The sequence below is a fragment of the Saccopteryx leptura genome, chromosome X (assembly GCF_036850995.1).
Source record: "Saccopteryx leptura isolate mSacLep1 chromosome X, mSacLep1_pri_phased_curated, whole genome shotgun sequence".
NCBI lineage: Eukaryota > Metazoa > Chordata > Mammalia > Chiroptera > Emballonuridae > Saccopteryx > Saccopteryx leptura.
This window is the reverse complement of record NC_089516.1, coordinates 39287543-39306171: the sequence shown is the minus strand read 5'-3', so window position 1 is coordinate 39306171 and position 18629 is coordinate 39287543. Positions and strand designations below refer to the sequence as shown.

General features: G+C 42.6%; 1 protein-coding gene, 1 non-coding gene and 1 pseudogene across 9 annotated transcripts in view; 1 reads left to right on the top strand and 2 right to left on the bottom strand.

Moving 5' to 3' along the window:
• Nucleotides 1-18629, bottom strand: part of FAM120C (family with sequence similarity 120 member C) — a 98777-nt gene that overhangs the window by 48496 nt on the left and 31652 nt on the right. For 5 of the 8 annotated variants that reach the window (XR_010747894.1, XM_066357556.1, XM_066357557.1 and 2 more), the window contains exons 2-4: nucleotides 16563-16809; nucleotides 14840-14922; nucleotides 7392-7520 (exon numbers count right to left, since the gene is read on the bottom strand). Coding sequence is in view for 4 of the 8 variants with exons in the window: in XM_066357556.1 (XP_066213653.1) it covers nucleotides 7392-7520; nucleotides 14840-14922; nucleotides 16563-16809 (459 nt within the window). In the remaining 4 variants the exon portion in view is untranslated. Of the gene's footprint in view, nucleotides 1-7391; nucleotides 7521-14839; nucleotides 14923-16562; nucleotides 16810-18629 lie in introns of those variants that run through there. The other 3 variants (XR_010747896.1, XR_010747895.1, XR_010747897.1) reach the window with 2 other exon arrangements.
• LOC136385964 (DNA repair nuclease/redox regulator APEX1 pseudogene) lies at nucleotides 4909-6187 on the top strand (annotated as a pseudogene).
• Nucleotides 10302-10408, bottom strand: LOC136386577 (U6 spliceosomal RNA). The gene has a single exon (XR_010747947.1). It is a non-coding gene; the product is annotated as a U6 spliceosomal RNA (small nuclear RNA).

Genomic DNA, 18629 nt, shown 5'->3' with positions numbered 1-18629 from the left:
GAGCAAGGGGTCACTCGGACTGCTGTAGCCACTGGGCCAAGGTACATATGAGGAAGCAACTAAGGAGCCGCAACAAATAACTAATGCTTCTCATTTCTCTCCCTCCCTGTCTGTCTGTCCCTATCTGTCCCTCTCTCTGTCTCTGTCACACACACAAAAAATCAACCAATGAATGCATAATTAAGTGGAACAAATAAGTATACCTCTCTTTATTTCCCTCTCCCTTCCTCTATCTCTAAAATAAATACATTTTTAAAAATTGAAAATAAATCTCAACTACACAATCTAACTTTACACTTTAAGTATTTGGAAAGGAATAACAAAGAACAAAGTGAGCAGAAAAAAGGAAATAATAAAGATCAGGGCTTGAGGCTCTGGCCGGTTAGAGCGTCGGCCTGGCATGCGGGGGACCCGGGTTCGATTCCCGGCCAGGGCACATAGGAGAAGCGCCCATTTGCTTCTCTACTCCCCCCCCCCCTTCCTCTCTGTCTCTCTCTTCCCCTCCCGCAGCCAAGGCTCCATTGGAGCAAAGATGGCCCAGGCGCTGGGATGGCTCCATGGCCTCTGCCCCAGGCGCTAGAGTGGCTCTGGTGGCTCTGGTCGCAGCAGAGCTACCCCCGGAGGGGCAGAGCATCGCCCCCTGGTGAGCAGAGCATTGCCCCTGGTGGGCGTGCCGGGTGGATCCCGGTCGGGCGCATGCGGGAGTGTCTGACTGTCTCTCCCCGTTTCCAGCTTCAGAAAAATACAAAAAAAAAAAAAAAAAAAAGATCAGGGCTTGAAATAAACAAAATAGAGTCTAAAAACACAATACAAATGATCAATGAAACCAAGTGCTGGTTCTTTGAAAAGATTAACAAGATTGACAAAACTTTAACCAAACTTAACAAGAAAAAAAAGAAAGAGGACCCAAATAAATAAAATCATAAATAGAAGAGGAAAAGTAACAACTGACACTAAAGAAATATAAAGGAATGTATGAAAATATTATAGGCCCCATCCAGTTAGCTCAGTTGGTTAGAGCATTGACCTGAAACATCAAGGTTGTAGGTTTGATCCCCAGTCAAGACAAACACAGAAAACAACCAATGAACACACAATTATGTTGAACAACAAATGAATGCCTCTCTCTCTCTCCCGCCCTCCCTCCCTTCCTTTCCCTGTCTCTCTAGAATCAATAAAAAAAGAGAGACTATTACAAATAAATATATACCAACAAATTGGACAATCTGGAGGAAACTGATAAATTCCCAGAAACATACAATCTTCCAAAACTGAATCGGGAAGCATCAGAGAATCTAAAATGGACAGAGTACAACTAGTGAAATTGAAGCAGCAATCGATCAACACTCAACAAACAGAAGTTCAGGAAAGGATGCTTCACAGTTTAATTTTATGAAACATTAAAAGAGGAGTAACACCTATCCTCAGATTATTCTAAAAAGTTCAAGAGGAGGGGAGACTCCCAAGATCATTTTCTTAGGCCAGCATTATCTTAATTCCAAAACCAAATAATGATACTACAAAGAAAGAAAATTATAGGCCGGTATCTCTGATGAACATAAATGCTATAATGCTCAACAAAATATTTGCAAACAGCATCCAGCAATACATTAAAAAGATCATATACCATGATCAAGTGGGATTTATTGTGTGGAGGCAAGTTTGGTACAATATTTGCAAAATCAGTAAATGTGATTCATCACATAAACAAAATGAAAGATAAAAACCATATGATCATATCAATAGATACAGAAAAAGCATTTGATAATATTCAGCACCCATTTTAATAAAAACTCTCAGCAACGTGGGAATAGCAGAAAAACACCTCAACATAATAAAGGCCATGTATGACAAACCCACAGCCTATTTATACTCAACAGGCAAAAACTGCCTAGTATTTTCCTTACAATCGGGACTAAGACAGGGGTGTCCGTTTTCACCACTCTTTTTTTTTTTTTTTTTTCTTTTTTCATTTTTCTGAAGTTTGGAAACAGGGAGAGACAGTCAGACAGACTCCCGCATGCGCCTGACCGGGATCCACCCGGCACGCCCACCAGGGGCGACGCTCTGCCCACCAGGGGGCGATGCTCTGCCCATCCTGGGCGTCGCCATGTTGCGACCAGAGCCACTCTAGCGCCTGAGGCATAGGCCACAGAGCCATCCCCAGCGCCCAGGCTATCTTTGCTCCAATGGAGCCTTGGCTGCGGGAGGGGAAGAGAGACAGAGAGGAAAGCGCGGCGGAGGGGTGGAGAAGCAAATGGGCGCTTCTCCTGTGTGCCCTGGCCGGGAATCGAACCCGGGTCCTCCGCACGCTAGGCCGACGCTCTACCGCTGAGCCAACCGGCCAGGGCTTCACCACTCTTATTCAACATAGTTCTGAAAGTCCTAGCCACAGCAATCAGAAAAGAAGAAATAAATAAAAGGCATGCAAACTAGAAAGGAAGTAGTAAAAATGTCATTATGACATGATACTGTGTATTAGCAGTGCTTTTCAACCACTGGTCCCCAGACCTGTGGCAGTCTGCCAGAAATTTCATGCCAGCCCATGAAAGAGTTACCACAAACGTGCACGAAATTTCTGGAAGATTGTCACCAGTCCACAGAATGGCAGTTGAAAAACACTGGTACGAAAAGAACCTTAACGATTTCACCAAAAAACTACCAGCACTGATCAATGAATTCTGTAAAGTAGCAAGATACAAAATAAAGAACCAGAAATCAGCTGCATTTTTTATATATCAATAATGAACTATCAGAAAGAGAAACTAAGAAAACAATCCCATTCATAATTGCTTCAAAAAGAATAAAGTATTTAGGAATAAATTTAACCAAGGATGCAAAAGACTATACTCAGAAAATTATAAGACACTAAGGAAGATACAAACAAGTGGAAGCAAAAACTGTGTTCATGGATAGGAAAAATTAACATCATTAAAATTCCATATTACGCCTGATCGGGTGGTGGCACAGTGGATAGAGTGTCGGACTGGGATGCGGAGGACCCAGGTTCGAGACCCGGAGGTCGCCAGCTTGAGCACGGGCTCATCTGGCAAAGCTCACCAGCTTGGACCCAAGGTTGCTGGCTCGAGCAAGGGGTTACTCGGTCTGCTGTAGCCCCACGGTCAAGGCACATATGAGAGAGCAATCAATGAACAACTAAGGTGTTGCAACGAAAAACTGATGATTGATGCTTCTCATTTCTCTCCGTTCTTGTCTGTCCCTATCTATCTCTCTCACTCTCACTCTGTCTCTGTTAAAAAAAAAATTCCATATTACCCAAAGCAATATATAGATTCAATGCAATTTTTATTAAGATAGCAATGGTGTATTTCATAGAACTAGAACATATATTCCAAAAATTTACATAAAACCATGAAAAACCTCAAATAGTCACAGCAACCTTGAGAAAGAAGAGCAAAATTAGAGGAATAATGCTATTGAATATCAAACTATACTACAAGGCCATAGTAATCAAAACAGCATGATACTGGCATAAAACCAGACATACAGATCAATGGAAAAGAATAGAGAGCCCAGAAATAAACCCATGACTTTATATTCAATTAATATTTGAGCCTGACCAAGTGGTGGCACAGTGGATAGATCATTGGCCTGGGACACAGAGGACCCAGGTTCAAAACTCCGAGGTCACTGGCTTGAGCATGGCATCATAGATATGATGCCATGGTTGCTGGCTTGAGCCCGAATGTCGCTGGCTTATAGCCCAAGGTTGCTGGCTTGAGCAAGGGGTCACTGGTTCGGCTGGAGCCCCCTGGTCAAGACACATACAAGAAAGCAATCAATGAACAGCTAAGATACTACAACAAAGAACTAAGGCTTCTCATCTCTCCCTTTCTGTCTGTTTGTCCCTATCTGTCTCCTCTCTGTCTCTGTTAAAAAAAAAACACACACAAAAAACTGTCCCACTTACAGACAACATAGTCACCTACACAGAAAACACCAATCTACTACCAAAAAACTCCTAGTGAGTTTAGAAAGGTTGGAGGATACAAGGTACACAGACAAAAATCAACCATATTTCTATATCTACCAATGAAGAATTAGAAACAATAGTCTTTACAATAGGTGCCTCAACTATTAAATATTTAAATATAAAAAATACCTGCACAGAACTAAAAATTATAAAACGCTGAAGATATTAAGGATGACCTAAATAAATGGAGGAATACTGTATTCACAAATTTAAAGAATCACCAAATTCATCTATTATTTAAAGAAAATCCAATTAAAATCCCAGCAGGACATTTTTATAGACATAGAAAGATTTTTCTAAATTTATATGGAAAGGCAGAGAAACCAGAATAGACAAAGTAATTTTGAAAAATAGAAACAAAATTAGGAGTCACTGACAATTTTAAGACTTACCATAAAGCCAGAGTATTCAAGACAATGTGCTACTTGCAAAGGAATAGACACATAGGTCAACTGAACAGAATAGAGTCCAGAAACAGACCCACACAAATATGGACAACTGATTTTTGACAAAGGCAATTCAAAGAAGAAAGGACAGCCTTTTCAACAAACTGTGTCAAAACAATTGGATAGTCATACACAAAAACAGAACACCTCACACTTTACACAAAAATAAACTCAAAACAGATGATTTGTTCTAAATGTAAACCTATAACAGTTTTAGAAGAAAACAGGAGAATTTGTCATGCCTGCAGTTATGCAAGGAGTTTTAAGACATGATATCAAAAGCATAATCTGTAAAAGATAAAAATTTAAAACTTTTGTTTTGCAAAAGACACCATTAAATAATGTAAAGACAGGTGCTCCATTCTTTGCGCTCAGGTAAGGAGTAGTCAGGCAAGGACTTGAGCAGGCAACATTGGAAAAATACTGCTTCCCTGGACCACATGGTACAGGAGGGCATCTGTTACAGTGATGCTGAAGAGCAGAGGCAAAGGAAGTGGTGGCAGAAGACAGGAAGAGTCCACGTCTGAGCCAGAGGTCAAGAAGAGTAAGTTAGAAGCAGGAGCAAAAAAAAATGCAAAAGAGGCAGCAGGGCCTGACCAGGCGGTGGCACAGTGAATAGTGTCGGACTGGGATGCAGAGGACCCAGGTTCGAAACTCCGAGGTCACCATCTTGAGCGTGGGCTCATCCAGCTTGAGCGCAGGGTCGTTGGCTTGAGTGTGAGATCATAGACATGACCCCACGGTCACTGGCTTGAGCCCAAAGGTTGTGCTGCTGGCTTGAAGCCCAAGGTCACTGGCTTGAGCAAGGGGTCACTCACTCTGGTGGAGCCTCTCCCGTCAAGGCACACATGAGAAAGCAATAAATGAACTAAGATGCCGCAACAAAGAATTGATGCTTCTCATTTCTCTCTCTTCCTGTCTGTCTGTCACTATCTGTCCCTGTCTCTGTCTCTCTCTGTCACACAAAAAAAATAATAGTAAGAGGCAGCAGGAAACCTCATCCGGTGGTAAATCAGGCATACTCAAAATCTGATCCTGGAATGTGGCTAGGCTTCGAGCCTGGATGAAGAAGAAAGGTTTAGACTGGATAAAGGAAAAAGTCCCAGGTATCCTGTGCCTGCAAGAGACCAAAAGTCAGAGAATCAACTACAAGCTGAACTTTAAGAGCTGTCTGGACTATTCCATCAGTACTGGTCAGCTCCTTCAGACAACGAAAGGTACAGTGGCATGGCACTGGCTGAATTTCATACATATGTGATTGTGGCTGAATGTGACGCATTTGGGCTGGTATCAGCCTAGGTATCTAACGCAGGACAAGGTCTGGTGCACCCGGAGTACCAGCAGCACTGAGATGGAGCCTTTCACAAGTTCCTGAAGGTCCTGGCTTCCCTTGTGCTATGTGGAAAACTCAACGTGGCTCATGACCTTTCACAACCCCAAGGGAAACAAAAAGAATGCTGGCTTCATTCCGAAAGAGTGGCAAAACTCTGGGGGGATTGCTGTAGGCTGTGCTAACTGGCTGACAGTTTCCCACCTCTACCCCAGCACAGTCTATGTCTACACTTTTTGGACCTACATGATGAATGCTCAATCCAAAAATGCTGGTTGTCACCTTGATTTCTTTTTGGTGTCTCACTTTCTGCTACTTGCATTGTGTGACAGCAAGATCCATTCCAAGACCCCTGGGCAACAACCACTATTCCATCACCCTAGACCCAGAAATCCCACTCCTAGGTATGTACACTAGGCAAATGAAATCTTATGTTCATAAAAAAAACCTACATACAAATATTTACAGAGGGTCTACCAAAACTTAGAAACAACTCAAATATCCTCTAGGGATGAATGGATAAACAAATGGTGCTATACCACACAATGTATATTACTTAGCAACAAAAATGAATAAAATACTGATGGATGCAACATGCAACAACTTAGAAGACTCTCAAAGAAATTATGTTGAATGAAAAATGCCATCTTCAAAAGATTACATACTGCATTATTCTAGTCATATGTTAGTCTCTAAAAGATATAACTATAGTGACAGAGACTGGACTAGTAGTTAGGAATAAGTTTGGGTGTGATTACAAAGGGATAGCATGAGAGATAGTGGAGTGGTTAACTGCTCTGATCCTAATTGTGATGGTGATTACACAAATCTATATGTGCTAAAATTATAGAACTGTATACACACATATAGAAAAATCATGTTTACTGTGTATCAACTTAGAAAACAGAGCACAAGTATAAATTAAATTATTAAAAATAAAATTAAGTTATTTTCCTAACTTTTACTTTCACAAGACAAAATCCTAGTCAGGCTCTTTTTTTCACTGTTACCAGTGAAATACTGATTCTTGTTTTATGTGAACCTACTTTAAATAGTCTTTTTCATTAGCCATTACCCTCCACTAAGCAAGACCTCCTTTATATTAACCTATACATTGAAACAAAAAGAGTAGAAAGATATATGCTAGTGATAATACAGCAAATTGTTTCTGAATAATGACATTTTAAGTGACTATTCTTTATTTTCTAAATTTTCCAGAATGAGCTTGCATAATTTTGATAATCAGTGGGAAAGGGTAAAGAACCCTTTCAATCTAGCTGTAGTAATGTTTTCTCAAGGGCACTCTGGGACTCTGGTCTGTATGCATGGAGAAGACAAGCAGCCTACAGGGGTCCCCAAACTTTTACACAGGGGGCCAGTTCACTGTCCCTCAGACCGTTGGAGGGCCGCCACATACAGTGCTCCTCTCACTGAGCACCAGTGAAAGAGGTGCCCCTTCCGGAAATGTGGCAGGGGCCGGATAAATGGCCTCAGGGGGCTGCAGTTTGGGAATACCTGATAAGAAGAGAGAAGGTAGCCAACACAGGAAAGATCAGATATGTTGGTGGTACTAGTGAAGGTAAGAAAACTGACTATTCTTAGGGGGGGGGGGCTAGCTCACCTGAGACTGTTTGAAAACATCCTTCCCAACCAGGTCTAGGTTAGATGGATCTTTGATGGAACTAACATATTCGGAAACAGCCTTGATCACCACATCACAAGGAGGAAGAACCAGTTGATGAGCTCGAACCTAAAAGAGTTAATATAAGTAAGGAACACTGGTATCAGACATGGGTCATTAAGAAGGGTAAGGTCAGGATGAGATACAGAATTCAAATTCAGTAAATCCACTGAGAGACAGTTAAAATCTTTTCTTTAAAAATAGTTTTCAGGTCCTGGCTGGTGGCTCAGTGGATAGAGTGTAAGCCCAGCATATGGACATCCTGAGTTTAATTCCCAGTCAGGATACACAGGAGAAGTGACCACATGCTTCTCTCCCCCTCCCTATCCTCTTTCTCTCACTCTTCCCCTCCCACAGCCAGTGGCTCAATTGGTTCAAGTGTGGCCCCAGGTGCTGAGGATGGCTCGGTTGGTCTGAGTGTGGTCAGCCTCAGGTGCTAAAAATAGCTCAGTACGTGAGAATCAGCCCCAGACAGGATTGCCTGGTGGATCCTGTTTGGGGCACATGTGGGAGTATGTCTCACTATTTTTCCTCCTTTCACTCAAAAAACAACAAAAAAAAATAGTTTTCAGCCCTGGCTAAGTAGCTCAGTTGGTTAGAGCGTCGTCCCAATTCACTAAGGTTGTAGTTTCGATCCCCAGTCAGGGCATATACAAGAATCAACCAATAGCCTGACCAGGTGGTGGCGCAGTGGACAGAGCGTCGGACTGGGATGCGGAGGACCCAGGTTCGAGATCCCGAGGTCACCAGCTTGAGTGTGGGCTCATCTAGTTTGAGCAAAGTTCACCAGCTTGGACCCAAGGTCACTGGCTTGAGCAAGGGGTTACTCGATCTGCTATAGCCCCACGGTCAAGGTGCATATGAGAAATCAATCATAGAACAACTAAGGTGTCGCAACAAAAAACTGATAATTGATGCTTCTCATCTCTCTCCATTCCTGTCTATCTGTCCCTGTCTATCCCTCTCTCTGTCCTTGTAAAAAAAAAAAAAGTAAAAAGAATCAACCAATAAATGTATAAGTGGAACAGCAAATCGACATTTCTCTCCCCTTCCTCTCTCTCTAAAACCTACCAATAAATCAATCAAATTTTAAAAGAATAAGATGTTTAAAAAATTAAAAAAATTAATTAAAAAATTTAAAAAAATAGTTTGTTTCAGTACAGAATACTTGGGAAAAATTGAGACGTATTAAAGAAAGATAAAATCGTATTATCCATATCCTACTACAGAAATAACCACTGCTTTATGACAGTGCCATAATTAATCAGTTTGCTTTCATGATACATTTTGGCTGTTCCCAAGGTTTTGCTATTAAAGGTAATGTTATAATATGTGGACCATGTTTACATCCTGATTTAAGATAACCACAAAAAGGTCTTTTTGAGATACCTAGGAAAATCCAAAAATGGACTGGATATTAAGATGATAACAAGAAATTGTCATTAATTTTGTTAGGAGTAATAATGACATTGCGATTATGTATGAAAATGCTTGTATGTTTTAGAGATGCATATTGAAGAATGTGGGAGTAGAATGACTTGAGGTATGGAACTTACTTTAAAATGCATTAACAACAGCAACAACAAAAAACCCCAGCAAGTGTAGCTACATCTTGATAACTGTTGGAGCTGGAAGATATCACAATAGTAGCTCACTATATAACTATGTTATTTTCTCTAATTTTGTAATGCTTGAAAAATTTTAAAGTATTTTTAAAGATTTTTAATACTGTGACAAAATACAAGTATGATTTATTGTCCATTTTCCAATTATTTAATTACAAGCTTCCTAAAACAGTAATTACTGAATACAAGGGTATAAACTTTTTTTAAGGGTATAAACTTCTTAAAGGCTTTTTATATAAATGGTTTTAGGCAAAGGGCTGTGCCATTCATTCCTTGAACAAATATTTACTGCCTATTGTGAGCTAGGCACTGTTGTAGGCACCACAGACACAGCCTAGATAAACTCAGATCCCTGCCCTCATAGAAGTTTACTTTCTAGTGTAGGTGTGTTGGGATAGGGTGAAGGGAATCAAATAAACAAAATAAATAAAATGTAGGCCCTGGCCAGTTGGCTCAGTGGTAGAGCATTGGCCCAGCGTGTGGAAGTCTCGGGTTTGATTCCCGGCCAGGGCACACAGGAGAAGCGCCCATCTGCTTCTCCACCCCTCCCTCTCTCCTTCCTCTCTCTCTCTCTCTTCCCCTCCCACAGCCAAGGCTCCATTAGAGCAAAGTTGACCTGGGCGCTGAGGATGGCTCCATGGCCTCTGCCTCAGGTGCTAGAATGGCTCTGGTTGTCACGGACAATGCCCCAGATGGGCAGAGCATCGCCCCCTGGTGGGCATTCCAGATGGATCCCAGTCGGGCGCATGTGGGAGTCTGTCTGTCTGTCTGCCGCCCCTCGTTTCTCACTTCGGGGGGGGGGGGAGTAAAATGTATAGAGTGCTTGGTGTAGATAAGTGTTAGGGAGAAAATCTAAGCAGTAGAAGGGGCTAAGGAATGCAAGTGAGTGTATGTGTGTGGAAGAAAAAAGCCTTCTAAGTAGAAGAAATGGTAAATGCAAAGGTTCAAAGAGCAAACGAAAAGGAAAGGTGAGATCAGAACTGGAAAAGGGTCAGACAGTACAAGGCTTTGTAGGCAATGGAAAAGACTGGGTGGGTGACATAAAGAACCACTGGAGAATTTTGAATAGAGAAGTGACATGATCTGAGCCAGTTCTTTTTTTTTTTTTTTTTTAATAATTTTATTTTTTTAATGGGGCAACATCAATAAATCAGGATACATATATTCAAAGATAACATGTCCAGGTTATCTTGTCGTTCAATTATGTTGCATACCCATCACCCAAAAAAATATGGAATGCTTCACGAATTTGCATGTCATACTTGCGCAGGGGCCATGCTAATCTTCTCTGTATCGTTCCAATTTTAGTATATGTGCTGCCAAAGCGAGCACTGAGCCAGTTCTTAAAAGGACCACTCTGACAGTTGTATTGAGAATAGATTTGGGGGAACGGGGTGGCACGAATGAGTGCAAGCAGAAGACCAACAGTTAGTAAGCTATTATAATAATCCAGGCAAGAAAGGATGGTGGCTTGACCAGAGTATAGTAGCAGGAAAAACTGATGGTATTTGCTGACACAGATATATGGGAAGTTAGAGAGAGTGAAGTCAAGGATGACTCCAAGGTATTTTAGCCTGAGCAAATGGAAGAATGCGGTTGCCATAAATGAAAATGGAGAACGCTATGGGAGTAACAGGTTTAGGGGAGAGATCAGAAGTTTCCATTTGGACATATTTAGCAGGTCATATTAGAGTCTGGAGTTCAAGCGGAAAGTCAAAGCTGGAGACATATATTTAGGAGTCATCACTGGAGACATGAAATCAATCACCAAGGCAGTGTCTGTAGACAGAAAAGAAAAGGGACTGCAGACAGGACTCTGGGACATTCCAAAGTAGGGAAGAAGACGGGAAGCAGCAAAGCAGACAGAAGCAACAGCTAATGAAGTAGAAAGGAACCAAAAGAGAGTAGTGTCCTTAAAGTCAAGTAAAGAACACATTTCGTGAAAGAAGGAGTGAGCCCCTGGGTCACATACAGCTATTGGTCAAGTAAGACAAAACCTGAGAGCTGACCACTGGAGTTATGGTCATTGGTGACTTTGTCAAGAGCAACTTCAGCAAAGCAGATTGAAGAGAGAACAGGGAAAAGGGACAGTAAACGTTAAAGTATATACAGACAATTCTCCAGGAGAGCTTTACATAAGGGAAGAAGAAATGCAGAGTAGTAGCTTGGGTGAAGGGAGCGAGGTCAAGATCAGGTTTTGTTTTATTTTTTCAGATGCATGCATGCTTATGTATCTGACGGGAAAGAGCCAATGCAGAGAGGGGAACTGATGCAGAAGAAAGAGGGGAGAACTGACGAAGTGATGCCCTGAAGTTAGCTGCAGGGGATGGGACCTAGCATAAGAGTGGAGGGGCTGGCCCTCGATAGGATCATGCACAGGTCCTCCACAGTTAACAGGAGGCATACAGAGCATCTGGGCACAGGAGGCAGATGCATGCAAGAGAAAAGACGAAAGGGTGGGAGCTGGTGAAAGTTTTCTTCCCATGGCTTCAATTTTCTCAGTGCAATAATAGGAAGCCAGGTCATGAGCTGAGAGTGTAAGCAAGGAGGAGGGAGCATTAGAGGCTTGAGGAGAGAAGGAAAGGTGTGAAATAGTTGTCTAGGAGAGTAAAAGCACTAGAGAAATATAATATAATCACCAACTTACCCTACTTCCAAAAGTGTACGGAGTATCAGTCTCACCATACATAGCCTCAATAGAAAAGCGTATGTTAATTTTTATTTTATTTTATTTTTTTTTAATTCTTTTTTTTTTTTTAATTTTTTTTTAAATTTTATTTATTCATTTTTAGAGAGGAGAGAGACACACGAGAGAGAGACAGAGAGAGAGAAGGGGGGAGGAGCTGGAAGCATCAACTCCCATATGTGCCTTGACCAGGCAAGCCCAGGGTTTCGAACTGGCGACCTCAGCATTTCCAGGTCGACGCTTTATCCACTGCGCCACCACAGGTCAGGCATGTTAATTTTTAAATATTTACTTACTATTAGGTTAAAAAAAATCACACTGGCCTGGCGCATCGATCTGGAACATCGAGGTCACCAGTTCAAAACTCGGGGCTTGCCAGGTCAAGGCACATACAACAAGCATTCAACAACTAAAGTGAAGCAACTATGTGTTGATACTTCTTACTACACCCCTCCTCTCTCTGTAAAATCAATAAATAAAACCTTTTTTAAAAATCCCACTGTTCATTTAATTTCCATGCCTCATCGCTCGTGAGGTTCAACACTTAGTCACACTGTTGGCAACTGTATTTCCTCTTTTGTGAATTGCCTGTTTCTGTCCTTTGTTCATCAGTTCATTTATTTATTTTTTTTTAGAATTTTATTTTATTTTTTTAATTTTATTTTTATTTATTCATTTTAGAAAGGAGAGAGAGAGGGAGAAGAGAGAGAGACAGAGAGAGAGAAGGGGGGAGGAGCAGGAAGCATCAACTCCCATATGTGCCTTGACCAGGCAAGCCCAGGGTTTCGAACCGGCGACCTCAGCATTTCCAGGTTGACGCTTTATCTACTGCATCACCACAGGTCAGGCCCATCAGTTCATTTATTGGGGTACTAGTATCTTTCTTCACAGATTTGTACAAATCCTTAAGACATTAAGGGTGTGAGACAATAAAAATATATATATATTGGTCTCTGCCTCCAGTTCCCGGCATAGAGCTTCTGACACCTTTGAAATATCCCAAGTGGTAAGAGCACTAGGAGCATCTCTTGTTCTACTGAGGTGACTCTGGGCAGGCTCCTAGATAGGAGCTGGCCACCGGAAACTCTAACCCATGATTAGAAGCTGGGAACTTTTAGCCCCACTCCCATTCTCTTGAGAAGGGAGAAGGGATGAAAATGGAGTTAATGATCAATATGACTATTATGATGAAGCCTCCATAAAATCCCCAAAATGTGGGGTTCAGAGAGCTTCTGGGTTGGTGAACACATCCACCCTGGGAGGATGAGGCACCCCAATTCTAGAAGGACAAAAGCTCCTGAGCTAGAGATCCCCCCAGACTTCACTCTATGTATCTCTTCATCAGGCTATTCATTCCGCATCTTTTATCATATCCTTTAATAAACCGGTAAATTTAACTAAGTTTCCCTGAGTTCTGTGAACTGCTCTAGCAAATTAATCAAATCGAAGGGTCGGGGGTTGTGGAAACCTCCGATCTATAATGGCTTGGTTAGAAGCACAGATTGTAAGCACAGGTTAGAAGCAATTGTATGTGTGTGGGGGAGGAGTTCTGTGAGAATGAACTCTTAAGCTATGAATCTGTTGTCATCGCCAGGTAGATAGTGTGTCAAAATCGAGTTCAATTGTAGTATACCCGTCTGCTATTGCAGAGCAGTGCTTGATGTGGGGAAAACCTCCACACATTTGGTGACCAGAAGTATCAGAAGTGACATATTCTGTGGGAGTGTGGTAACAGTGTGAAAGTAAGAGACACACAGGAAAGAAAGACATAGGAAGATAAAAAACTGGGTTTTCCCCGACATAGAAGGTGGAAAACTGAGTTTTTCCTTTTTATTTTTATTTTATTTTATTTTTAGCAGGAGAGAGAGAGACAGAGAGACAGAGACAGGCAGGAAGAGAGAGAGATGAGAAGCATCAACTCACAGTTGCATCACTTTAGTTGTCACTGACTGCTTCTCATACATGCCTTGATGGGGGGTGGGAGGCTGAAGCTGAGCCAGTGACCCTTGCTCAAGCCAGCAATTTTTTGTGTGTGACAGAGACAGAGAGAGACAGAGAGAGGGACAGATAGGGACAGACAGACAGGAAGGGAGAGAGATGAAAAGCATCAATTCTTCATTGCAGCACCTTAGTTATTCATTGATTGTTTTCTCGTATGTACCTTGACCGGTGAGCTACAGCAGAGCAAGTGACCCCTTGCTCAAGCCAGCGACCTTGGGTTCAAGCTGGTGACGTTAGGGTCTCAAACTTGGGTGCTCCACGTCCCAGTCTGATGCTCTATCCACTGCACTACCACCTTGTCAGGTAAGCCAGAAATCTTGGGCTCAAGCCGTCAACCTCACACTCAAGTCGGCAACCTCAGGGTTTCAAACCTGGGACCTCAGTGTCCTAGGTTTAGGCTCTATCGACTGCGCCACCATCGGTCAGACTGAGTTTTTCCTTTTCTTTTTTAAATTTATTGATTTTAGTAAGAGAGGATGGGAGGGGGGAGAGAGAGACAAAGACAGGAACATTGATCTGTTCTGGTATGTGCCCTGATCAGGGATCTAATTGGCAACTTTTGTGCTCTAGAGTGATGCTCTATCCAACCGAGCTATCTGGCCATGGCAAGTTTTTCCTTTTTTAAAGAGCATTGAACAAGCCCTGGACAGTTTGCTCAGTGGGTAGAGCATCGCCCTGGTGTGCGGACATCCCAGGTTCGATCCCTAGTCAGGGCACACATGAGAAGCCACTATCTGCTTCTCTTCCCCTCCCTCTCCCCCTTCTCTCTCTTCCCCTCTCACAGCCAGTGGCTTGCCTGGTCCAAGGCTGGCCTCAGGCGCTGAGAGGACAGCTCAGTTTATTCCAGCAACGGCCCCAGATGGAGGTTGCCAGGTGGATCTCAGTAAGGAGCGCATGAGGGAGTCTGTCTCTATCTCTCCTCCTCTCATGAAAAAAAAAGGGTATTTAACATAATTATAAATTTTTGTAAGTATTTGGAATATTTTAAACCTATAAAAAATTATTCTGTGAAAACTCTAATCAAAAGCTGACGTCCACTAGGCATTGATGCATACAGATGAAATGGGGCACATTACCTTAAGCGATGCAAGAGGATGTTCTGGTCCCAAGAGGCTCCAGTGAAAAGCAGCCAGGTCCTCATCTGGGAGAATGTGGTTACCTATAAAGTACATTTGTAACTTATTAACTGTATAAATGTGTTTTCTTAGAACCTCTAGGGCATGAAAGGGCTTCTGGGAGAGAAAAATGATCAAATAATTCACATAGGTAGACATTCTTAATGTAACGACTAACGCGGCTACGTGTTGATCACGTACTGTGTATCAGATACATTATATGTATCATCTTCATAATAACCATATATGGTAGAATTATTTTCCCCATTTCACAGATAAGGAAACTGAGGGTTGGACAAGTTGGGTTGTAGCCTAAGATGGCATACTTAATAAGTGTCTATACCAGGATAAGAAGCTAAAGACTGCCCTGGCCAGTTGGCTCAGCGGTAGAGCGTCGGCCTAGCGTGCAGAGGACCCGGGATCGATTCCCGGCCAGGGCACACAGGAGAAGCGCCCATTTGCTTCTCCACCCCTCCGCCGCACTTTCCTCTCTGTCTCTCTCTTCCCCTCCCGCAGCCAAGGCTCCATTGGAGCAAAGATGGCCCGGGCGCTGGGGATGGCTCTGTGGCCTCTGCCTCAGGCGCTAGAGTGGCTCTGGTCGCAATATGGCGACGCCCAGGATGGGCAGAGCATCGCCCCCTGGTGGGCAGAGCGTCGCCCCATGGTGGGCGTGCCGGGTGGATCCCGGTCGGGCGCATGCGGGAGTCTGTCTGACTGTCTCTCCCCGTTTCCAGCTTCAGAAAAATGGAAAAAAAAAAAAAAAAAAAAAAAAGACTGTCTGACTCCAAAGTCCATGCTATTTTTTATTACGTAGTCATTCCGCCTTTTTTAATAGCAACCACCAGTTACTGCCTGCCTAGTAAGTGCTGGGTATTTTACATATCTTATTGCATTTAACCCTATCAATAACACCATGAGGTATTATTCCATTGCACAGAGGAGGAGACTAAAACCAGGGAGATATAACTTCAATGACTTGCCCAAGGCCTAATTTCAACATTTGTGCTGGATCCATCAGATTATCTAAACGCAACTCCTTTGGGATTATAAATAAAGTTCATACCTGAGACAAGATATTAACCTTCACACTGTCAATACTTGGAAAACTAACTTAAAACAATCAATTCTCTGCCATTTACTTTGAAATGTGTCTTTAAAAGATAGACAGATGGCTAGAATGGATAGATGTATGATAAAGCAAGTATAGTAAAATGTTAATGGCAGAAAACAGGAGGTAGATACAGGATCTTCACTACAAAATTGTTTCAACTTTGCTTGTTTGGAAAATTTCATTATAAAATGGTAGCACAACAGAAGCAAAAAGAGTATCAACAATTTTTGTTCTGGATCTAACTTTAGACATTGGGGAAATGCTCTAAGTGGGAAACCAAAGCTGTCTAGAGCTAGAAAACAGGTGGCCTAAGACAGTACTCTGCATAAAGTAGTTATGGAATATAACAAAAGAGGTCACAAGAATTAAAATAATGTTCTGGAACAACCTGTATTAATTCATAAGGCAAACATACTAAGTTTTTAATTAGAAGCCCAGAAGCACAGTATTTGGTATGAGGACTTTCAGAAGATAAATCCAATAGCGATAGGGTAAATGGTTCTGGTCTTCATCTCTTAATACTGGAAGGGGAAACTTAACTAATCAATGGAGTCTGTTCTTTGGACTACCTACCTAGCAGTGCAGCAAATATGGGAAAACTCATCCGCTTCAGGCCCAGCTGTTTGGCCACCTCCTGCATCAGGAATTGGTTGGTAGTGAGGTTCTTCCCATTCCAGCTCAGCTTCAGAGCATGGGAACTGTAGTAAAAGGGAATATTGTAGAGAGCATACTCGGAGTCATGGGCAAGAAGGCCATGGAAGCCATTTTCCCTGAAAAAAGCCACCACTTCCAAATGGTGGTCTTCAAGGCTCTGAAAGACCTAGGAGGGAAGAAGAGAAGAACAGGTCATGCAACAGAAGCTGAGCGATATTTGGTTAGAAGTCAGGAAGGTTAGTAACTAATGGAATTGCATAATTTGTTGAAATTTAAGATTATATGAGACTGAAGGACAGCTGTCAGAGGGAAGGGGGATAGGGAGACAGGATCAGAGAAGGTGAAGGGATTAGTGAAATTATATATACATAACACAGATACAGATAACAGGACAGCAAATCCCAGAGGGAGGGAGTCAGACGGAGGGTGTAAACGGGTGTAATGGAAGGTACATTGTTTGTGGGTGAGGGTGTTATATTGAGTGGAACACTTGAATCCATGTTAATACTGATAGATTCCAAACTACCCTTCTTGATGTTCCACTTATCTGTCAGACCTCACCCTTACTGGACTATTGACCCTGAGACAGAGGAATTCCAAAAAGCTGACAAGCCGCCCCAAGGAGGGGCTCCGGACACACCAGGACTTTTTTTTTTTTTTTTCATTTTTCCGAAGCTGGAAACGGGGAGGCAGTCAGACAGACTCCCGCATGCGCCCGGGATCCACCCGGTATGCCCACCAGGGGGCGATGCTTTGCCCTCCAGGGCGTCGCTCTGTTGCGTCCAGAGCCATTCTAGTGCCTGAGGCAGAGGCCACAGAGCCATCCCCAGAGCCCGGGCCATCTTTGCTCCAATGGAGCCTCGGCTGCGGGAGGGAAAGAGAGAGACAGAGAGGAAGGAGAGGGGGAGGGGTGGAGAAGCAGATGGGCGCCTCTCCTGTGTGCCCTGGCCGGGAATCGAACCCGGGTCCCCCGCACGCCAGGCCGACGCTCTACCGCTGAGCCAACCAGCCAGGGCCTCACACCAGGACTTTTGATTCAACACCCACATGCTCGAAGCCCCCCAAGGAGGAGCATTCCGGACATACCAGGACTTTTGCCTCAGTATCCCCTCAGGCTCTCCCAAACACTACATAACTCGCCCCTAGTCTGTAACGGGTGCTCTTCTCCCCGGGAGAAGTGCCCAGCAGGGTTCCTTTCTTCCTTTCAATAAAACCTGTTACTCTGGTCTTTCGGACTCCCATGGATTCTAACAAATACAATAAATTAAAAAATAAAAAAAAAAGATTATATGAGACTGAACAGAAGACTCTTCAAAAAAAAAAAGCCTCTCCTGCAAATGCAAGCAGAATTATGTTTGTTCAAACGCCCAGTCTTTTTTGACTCCTTTCATGAAACTGAATCCTGAGTCTCTTTAAAAGAACACTGAAATTAACATTGTATGTAAGTTTTCACTTTAATTTTTTACAGTTTGTCTCCTATAGACAAGAATAGTGACAGAATCTGTAGAATTTTCTGAGCCATAATATAAAACTTGTGCGTGGAAATAGGCACAGAAAGGTTAAACAACATACAGCTAAAATCTGAATCTAAGTTCATCTAACTCTTTTAAAAAAATCTTGGCTTTCTTAGGAGCCTCTTAGATGGCAGTCCTGCGATCTAAGAACACTTCCAACATGTGGAGGTCAGAAACTTCACCCTACTTTTAGAATTGGGAAAACTAAAAGTGCAAGAATTTGGCTGCCCCCAAAGTTACACAATGAGTGAGTGGGGACAGGATTGAAACCCTGGCTGATCTGACGCCAGCATGCACACTTTCCCTCATGTCAGGCTTCCTCCTGGAGAGCCTATCTTTTATGTAATAGAGATAGACCATTAAGTACCTTTTTATGCATGCCTCTGTAGCTGTACTTAGAACACAATGAAACAATCTGCACACTAGTTCCGTCACACCAACTTCCTTGATCATCGAGACTTTATCTCTGTAT